At 47.5% G+C, this 8,924-nt stretch overlaps 1 protein-coding gene across 1 annotated transcript; it reads right to left on the bottom strand.

Annotated features, from left to right (window-relative positions):
- Nucleotides 1-618: 618 nt before the first annotated feature.
- On the bottom strand, nt 619-7,740 carry LOC141491781 (uncharacterized). Its single transcript, XM_074192605.1, has 2 exons — nt 7,568-7,740; nt 619-2,711 (listed from the first exon to the last, which is right to left on the bottom strand). Exon 2 carries the CDS (start codon nt 2,598-2,600, stop codon nt 624-626), a length of 1,977 nt encoding a protein of 658 aa, XP_074048706.1. The 5' UTR covers nt 2,601-2,711; nt 7,568-7,740; the 3' UTR covers nt 619-623.
- Between the last annotated feature and the right edge of the window lie 1,184 nt (nt 7,741-8,924).

Raw genomic sequence — 8,924 nt, 5'->3', positions numbered from 1 at the left:
CTGGGCTTTTTTTCCCTCTTCATTGTTTTCAGGAAGACCTGTAATTCTCAGGCTGCCCCTCCTTGATCTATTCTCGAGGTCAGTGGTTTTGCTGATGAGGTATTCTTGGTTTCCTATTATTTTTTTGTTTTGTTTAGCAGGCTCTTGTTTTCCTCATGAAGTCATTAGTTTCTACATACTTCATTCTTTTTTAGAGAAGAATTTTATTCATTTATCTTTTGCAACTCCGTTTCAAATTGTTCAATTCTATTTTTGAAAGAGCTTTCCACTTGACCAATTGAGGTGTCCGGGGTCTTCTTCCCCGGACCCCCGAGTGAGCTCCTCAGTGGACACTGCTTCGGGCGTCCCCGATTTTTCCCTCCCCCGGGGATCAGCGAGGAGGGACTCAGGCAGACACGTCTTCAGGAGGCATATGTTTTATTAGGTGCAGAGGGATCCCCCGAATAGCTCAGGGCTCTGGATAATATAGGGAGTTATTTCCAGGCTGCCACCCCGATCCGCCCCGAGGGGAGAACCTACCACCCGGTTGGAGCAAGCGACACAGGCCAACCAGACGAAGCCACTGTTCCTCTTAAGGAGCCATGTCTTCTCTGGGTTGGTCTGACCTCACTCCCGGGGAGGTCCTATCCACCCAGGCGGTCAGGGCCGACCCCCGACAACTCCCCCTTTTTGTTTAACATGAGTATGTCTGCCTTGAGTTGCTCAAGGGCCCAACGCCCCATTTTTATAAACAGAGAAAAAAGAAGGGGAAACAGGCAACATAGCAATAAGGCCATTAAACACCAAGCACCAAGAATCAACAAATAATTCATCCAATGATTAAGGTCTATCTTATTTATCCAATCAGGGAATAGACCATGATTATCCTCCATATCTTTCTTATACTGATCTGTGATATTCCTTATGGTGTTGATTATTTTGTCTAACTCATCTAGATAGGTAGGTAGGCTAGTATGGTCATTCAGGGTTTGTATAGCCCTGTCAAGTTGTTCGCTAGCATTTCTGACTGCAGCTGTCATGCAAGCTGGTCGTTTAAGGACGTGATGACATGGTAGCCCATCTAGTAGCATCTGGGTTCTCACTAAGGTAGACAGGGCTTGTACAGCAGAGACTAGAGCACTCAGCTCTGTCTGGATTTCTCTATTTATTTGTTGCTGCAACGACCATGCTTGTGTAGTAGCTTGCATAAACCTCTGAAGGTCCTCTGCCAGGATGTGCATCTGGTTAGCTAGAGCCGAGATTTCTAATTGCTCCAGCACGGAAACTACAAGCTCAACTACGTCCAAAACTGGAAATTCCTCATCCCTCTTATCCCTCTCCATCATAGCCATAAGAAATTCAGAATCTGCAAAGGGTTTTGACGTGCTTACAGGGAGGAAGGTTACAGGGGGTATCTGCAATAAGAAGATCAGGGTCTTATTTGACCCTACATACTCTGGCTTAAGGGTGTTAGTCATTGTTCCATTATTACATGTAATGCTATAACGCTCATCTGTCCATTTGAAAGAAGTATTGGTGCAGATGAGGAACATATCTGAGCTCCGAACAGTCACTGCTTGTGTGGTAAAGACATTACACCAATAGTCTGTTCTCTGTCCTTCAGGGCACACCCAATATAAATCATAAAACAGTTCAGCCCAAAGGTTCCAGATGGTGTTGTTCACTTTGGCAGGGGCAGTGTTGTCCGTAGAATGAATGATGACATCGAAGGCTGCTGCGGCTTTCCAAAGGTGCGTCTGTGGTCTGGTACTGTTGTCTTTCATCACATGCGTGACCGGAGCGGCGAAGTAGGGGCCTGGGCCGCCATCCAGGAAATACACTTGAGTGCCGTTCACGTTGGGACCATAGATTGGAACTCCTGTAGAACAAACCTGTACGGCTTCAAACATAGTTGGTAAAGGAGAGCATGGTGGTAGAGGGGAATGGGGTATTTCTTGGTTAGGGGACATTCCTGCAGCCACTCTAATCCTGTCCATAAAATTACAAGGGCCATCAGTTTTATTACTTTCCCAAAAAGCTTTAGTGGTATTGCATCCACCTCCCAGAATCCAATGCCACGTTTTATTGAACTCGCTCAAAGCCATTCTCCCTATATAACTGTTATTGGGCAGAGGGAGTGATGGGACATAGTGTATATCTCCTTTGGTCTTATCAACTGGCGTCAGATAGGCCACAGGCATAAGATGTTGGATCATAGAAAAATGCAAGAAGTCACCATGCCCAAGATTGCTATCTGGTCCATGAGGGGTTTCTTTAAGTGTTCCATTTATCACCTGAGCACAGAGGGAGTGAGAGCCTGTAGTAAGGCATATCGGAAGATGCAAAGAAGTCAAAGTTACAGGGCTTTTCAGATCATGTTTCTTTTCAGGAGGAGCCCCTTTAAGTCCTCCTAGCACTAGGTAGGCAGAGCCTGCTAACTGTAATTCCACTGGATCTCCTATCCATGTGGCCGGAACAACCGTAGGAAACCCTGGTATTACTGTCCAATAAGTAAAATGAGTGGCCTCAGTAAGATTTTTGCAATGAAGGGGAATGGATCGGGAGTCAATGGGTTTTAATCTGCTTAATATTCCTAGTATACTTAGCCATTTATGTGCCATCTTTACTTTCTGCGTCCTGTTGAGGCGCTTCCGTCTGCTTTTTTGGCGGTTTCTCTTTATCTTCTGTACAGGTCCTGGTCCACCTGGTGGGCACCCAGCATGTCCCTTCACCTGTGTGGAGACACAAGAATCCCTTTCCCCATACCATCACCTGGGCGGGACCATGCCACTGTCCTTCCTCATCTCTCCACCATACTGTCATGGGTTTATTTTTTGTTAGGTTTTTTTGTCTGTGTGTGTGTTTCTTGTGTTAGTGGAGTTTGTGGAGGTAGTATTTGTTTCATAGCAGGGGTAATGCCCTGATCATCACCGATCAAGTAATTCCTGGTGAAGACCGCAGTTGCTACCTGAACTGCTGTGAGTCTACCACGCACTCCCCCTTTTTGTTTAATGAGAGTGCGCTTCAAGGACTGATTGGCACGCTCCACGATGGCTTGACCGGTGGGGTTGTAAGGGATACCGGTAACATGAGTGACACCGAATTGGTGGCAGAAGCGAGCAAAAGCAGAGGAGGTATAGGCCGGGCCGTTGTCGGTTTTTAACAACCAGGGTATCCCGTGGGTGGCAAAGCAGTGAAGACAATGAGCTATCACATGGCGTACAGCCTCACCAGGCTGCAAAGTGGCCATAATAAAGTTAGAAAAAGTGTCCACAGTGACATGAATCAAGCTGGCCTGAAAGTGGGTGACATCCATCTGCCAAATATCATTAGGGGCCAGGCCCCGGGGGTTGGTGGCACGTACAGTCAGGGCAGGGCGGAAAGGGACACAATGCCTGCATTGTCGGACAATGCGACGTGCCTCTTCCTTAGGAAGACCATAGAGCCGTGCAAGTGTTTTTGCTGGGAGATGAAATGTGTCATGAACAATAGAAGGATCTGCATACATGACTACCTCACTTTTTATATCAGGGTCAAGGAGAGCCGAATCAGCTATGGCGTTCCCTGCGTAGACTGGGCCAGAAGTGGACACATGAGATCTGACATGTAAAACATAGAGGGGGTCAGAGCGGTGTAGGAGAGACCGTTGTGCTTGGTGTAAGAGATCTATGACTGCAGAATTGGACAAAGAAAGATCTGCTAGAGCTAGCTGTTGCAATAAAACAAAGCAGTAATAGCTATCAGTAATTAGGTTAAAGGGCTCATAAGCACACAATTCTAAGGCTATCACAATGGCCTGCAATTCATTCTTTTGGGCTGAGGCATATGGAGTTTGTAACACCTTCAATATCTTCTTGTCTGGAATATAAATAGATGCTCTATGGTGTTTGGTAGCATCGGTAAAAACATTGACTCCCTGTACTGGTTGAGGAACTACTGGGTTGGAGGGATACTTCAAAGGGAGTTGCAACCATCCTCGTAATGAGGGAGGTGGATGACCCTGAGAAGTGGGATAAGTAGACAATAACATAGCCCACTCCTCGGAGTTCTGTGCTAGATGAGTAAGTATTGCAGGGTCCTCCTGGAGCAGTAACATAGGAATGGTGCCAAAAATAGTGATCGCAGCTTCTGCTGCTTTCAAAAGGAGTTGTGCATCCACTTCAAACCTAGAGGGTATAGACTTAATGGGTTTTGATGAATGTACCCATTGTAAAGGACCTGTAACTTGGAACACTACTCCGGCCTTACCCAATGAAGGATGACACACCAAAGTTACATAAACCGGAGCGGTTGGATCTAATCGGGCAACAGTTGATGTGGATGCCAAGTCCTGTATCTGGGTAACAGCTTCCATGGCTGCAGGGGTCCATGTACGGGGCGAGTTCAAATCAGATGAGCCTTTTAAGATATCATACAATGGATACATCATATCATTGGAAATAGGAACTACATTCCTTAGCCATTGGATTGAACCAATTAATTTCTGAAAGTCATTTAATGTAGAAACTTGAGCTGTATCAATCTTAGGATATTTCTTCACTAAATCCTTGTATACCTGATGTCCTAAATATGTGTAAGGAGGTTCTGTTTGTATCTTTTCAGGGGCAACCTGTAATCCATATGCTGCTAGGGCTGAGGTAATCTTTTGTAAAATAAGCGAGACAACAGTCAGGTGGGATGCAGAAATTAATATGTCATCCATATAATGAATAATAATGGCTCCCGAGTGTTCTCGCCTAATGGGCATCAGAATCTGTGCAACATAAACCTGACATAGAGTGGGACTGTTTGCCATGCCTTGGGGAAGGACTTTAAACTGAAAACGCTGAGCAGGTTCTTGATAATTTACAGCAGGTACACTAAAGGCGAAGCGTTGCCTATCGACAGGGTTAAGGGGTATACTATAAAAACAATCCTTTATATCTATAACAGTTATGGGCCAAGCCTTTGGAATGGCAACTGGAGAAGGTAACCCAGGCTGGGTGGTACCCATAGGTTGTAAGGTGGCATTAACCTTTCTTAGATCTACTAACATTCTCCACTTCCCACTTTTCTTTTTGATTACAAAAACTGGGGAATTCCATGGGCTGGTGGATGGCTCTACTTGTCCAGCCGATAAAAGTCCTTGTACTATATTAGCAAGGGCCTGTAATTTCTCTTTGGTGAGGGGCCACTGATCTACCCAAACCGGTTTATCGGATCGCCACGTCAGCGGTATGGGTTGCGGCCCTCCAGTGACCCCTAGTGGTTTAAAGCTATGTCTGTAGTTAGGGACAAGCCCAAGGTTTGCAAAACATCCCTCCCCCATAGGGACATAGGAATAGTAAGTACCAAAGGGCGAAAAGTCCCTGCCACATCATCACTTTTCCATTTTAGAAATCTTAGGGACTTTTTCGCCAAAGTTCCTCCTGAAACTCCCGTGATGTCTTGGGGAGTTTTTGAAAGTTCCCAACAGGGCTGCCAATCTTTTGTGGATATGACCGAGACATCAGCACCTGTATCAATTAAACCTACAATCTCTCTTCCCTCCACTATAAGTGGTAAAGTGGGACGGTGGGCTGATATAGCCTGTGTCCAGGCCACAAATGTGTCCTCATTGGTACACTCTCTCCAATCCTTATCTATCCAGGGGAGGGAAATAACAAGAGCAACAGGCTCACCGCCTTTTAGCTCTATTGGGTAATGATGGGGATTTGTAACAGTTATAGAAGTCTGGCCTGGGCTTAGGAGCTGTGTGTGGACAATGACCTGGGGAGCGAGAGCAGTTCCAATCACTAAACGGTGGAAGTCCCTAGGGGAGGCTTTAACAGTAGTCGTAGTCCATGGGCTCAATTCTGTGCTCTCTGAGAGGGGAATAGTAACCGAGGGATTTAGCAGATCAGCCCCGGGGTCGAGCCCTCGGTTTCTCGACCCCTCTTCCCGTTTCCCTGCGGCCCACCATTGCTATACTTCTGGTTCTTGTTTTTCTGCCTACAATGCTTTGCTATATGACCAGGTTTACCACAGACAAAGCACTTCATTGCACTCTTCTGGGAATTACGGCACTCAGCTTGAAAGTGACAGGTCTTTCTGCATCGGAAACAATTTCCTTTACCCTTTGATCTAGGCACTAGGCTTGTGGTTTGTAAAGCATTAGCGAGGAGGTTAATAGAGGTTTGGAGAGGGTCCGGGGGAGGTTCCTCATCTAGGGTTTTATCAATTATCTCCTCTAAGGAGGGGTCAGCAGGCAGAGTAGCTAGCAAGCCCTTTGAATGAGTTAGTCCTCCCTTTATCAACTGAATGATTAATGGTTGTGCTGCATTCCCTGTCCCGAATTTCCCTTCTACCGTGGTCTGCACTCTGCTGATAAAATCTACAGCAGACTCCCTAGTCCTTTGTTTCAATTGTTGTAAGGGGGTGGCAGCTGCTCGAGCCAATTTGTTCAAGGCGTTTAGTCCTGCTATCTGCACTGCCCTTATAATGGTTTCAGAAAGTTGTAATTGAGCGTCCACAGTGTTAAATTGGCCACCTCCAGTGAGTTGGTTAGTGATTAAGTCAGAGTTATTTGGGTCTATGATCTCAGCCTGTAGCCTGGCCTCTCTCCGCCAGTAGGCAGCCCAGGCTGTGTAATGTGATGACTCCAACACCGCCTGTAAAGTTTCGTCCCAATCTGTGGGGAGCCAGGCGGCGGTCTGAATGTTAGAACTTATGAGCCGTTTTACATAGGCAGATCCTGGCCCATAATTATGGACTGCCTCTCTGAGATCTTTGATAAATTTGTACGGTATTGGGCGGCGAGCTGTAACCTGTTGGCCGTTTTCTCTTTGCACAAATACTGGGTAAGCAGCTGCTGAGGAAGTAAGATAGTCTAGGTCTTCTTCCTCTACTTCCTCCCCATCCTCCAAAGCCTTATGAATGGCCTGCTGTAATCGAGTCCAGCGGAGTGTCTGGCTGGGGACGGTCGCCCCAGACCCTTCCTTTCCTGTCATCAGTGCGTGTCTCCAGCCATCTGCACCCGGTCCACATATCCCTTGCTTCTCTGTGTGTATGTCCGTTTGTTTCACTATCTTACTTTCACTTTTTACCAGGGCAGGCGGCCGACTCGCGGCAGCCAATTCCTCCCAAGGGTATTTGGGGGCTGGTTCCCTCAGGTCATCAAGCCCCTCATCTGGGGGCCGGGGGCCATTCAGGTTCCCCTAGTAACGAGGGCCCTGTTTGTGTTTCTCCGGGCACGGCTCCCAGTGGGGGCTGCAGGTCAAGAGCCGCGGCCACCACGGAGTAGATTACAAAGTCCGTGTCCGATAGAAAGCCAGGTTTTTGTGTATTATAAGAGGCCATTTGAGTTCCTACCACTCTCCATTTCTGAGGGTCAATGCCGGTGTGGGAGACCCAAGGGGAGACAACCAATATTTTTTCCACCCAATCCCTACAGTCTTTTATACAGACTCTTATGCCATGAGACTTTACTAGTGCATGTACTTGACATGCTAATACTCCTGAATCCTCTGGCTGTAAATGTTTAGACATTCCTTTGCCCATGTTTACTCCCTCTAGGTGTCCCGTGGACCTAGGGTGTCTGCCTCTTCTGTTTTTACTTAAACAGGCTTACCTCACTCGGCGGGGTCTTCGGGTGTCCCTGTTCGGGGGCCAGTTCTGTCCGGGGTCTTCTTCCCCGGACCCCCGAGTGAGCTCCTCAGTGGACACTGCTTCGGGCGTCCCCGGTTTTTCCCTCCCCCGGGGATCAGCGAGGAGGGACTCAGGCAGACACGTCTTCAGGAGGCATATGTTTTATTAGGTGCAGAGGGATCCCCGAATAGCTCAGGGCTCTGGATAATATAGGGAGTTATTTCCGGGCTGCCACCCCGATCCGCCCCGAGGGCGGAACCTACCACCCGGTTGGAGCAAGCGACACAGACCAACCAGACGAAGCCACTGTTCCTCTTAAGGAGCCGTGTCTTCTCTGGGTTGGTCTGACCTCACTCCCGGGGAGGTCCTATCCACCCAGGCGGTCAGAGCCGACCCCCGACATTGAGGTTTTGAGAGAATTATTTTCTTTTTGCATTTGTCCAATTCAGGATCTGAGAGAATTATTCTCATTTTGTATTTGTCCAGTTTTATTTTCCAATGATTTGTTTTCTTGTTGCAATGGGTTCATCTTCTATTTGGTTTCTTTCCCCCAATTTTCCAATTGATTTTTAAACTCCTTCCTTATTTCTTCAAGAATGTCTTTCTGTGCTGGAGACCAGATCATAGTCTCCTCAGAGGTTCTAGGTCTGTCTGAGTTAGGGTCTTCTTACAAGAAATTTCTATGGACCTTCCTTTCTGATGGCCTGTCTTCATTTTACTAAGACCTTGAATTGGGGAGGGGCTGGTTGACAGAGATTTGGTTTGGGGATCCTAAGAGGATTTATTCACTGAGTATAATGTCTCCAGTTGGCTAGTACAGAGTGCTATTTGCTTTCTCTGAAGCATCTGTGACCTTGATTGAGGCCCTCTCCCTTGCCCTGGAGGGGGTGATTGAAGCTGTTACTTTTTTTTTTTTTACTTTGTTCAGTTATGGGCTATAGCCTGGGTTGAGGTGAACACTCTCCCTCTTGTCGGTTGAGGTGGTTCTACTGTTTACACACCTGTGGCTGGGGCACAGGTTTGTTCTGGGAAGGGGTTTCAGCAGAAATGGAGGCTTGGACTCTGAACTCCTCCTGACCAGAAGAGCTAGCAATGATTTCTGCAGCTCACCAGCACTGAAACTTCCCCTCCAGCCCCACCAGCATGCTACTGAGGGTCAGAACCAGCACCAATGCCTCTGCTCCCAAGTTGAGCCAAGGCCCCCTGGTTGACCAGGCTCTAGCCATGCTCCTGATCAAACTGGTCCTCTTCAGGGGCCCTCAGTCTCCTGGGCTCCAGTCACTCTTCTTATCAGGCTTATCTTTGGCTAATCCAAGCTCCCAGGTTCTCCCCCGTCTGGG

This window comes from Macrotis lagotis, chromosome 6 (genome assembly GCF_037893015.1).
Source record: "Macrotis lagotis isolate mMagLag1 chromosome 6, bilby.v1.9.chrom.fasta, whole genome shotgun sequence".
Lineage (NCBI taxonomy): Eukaryota > Metazoa > Chordata > Mammalia > Peramelemorphia > Peramelidae > Macrotis > Macrotis lagotis.
Note: the sequence above shows the minus strand (reverse complement) of the source record. Positions and strands in the feature narration are given on the sequence as shown.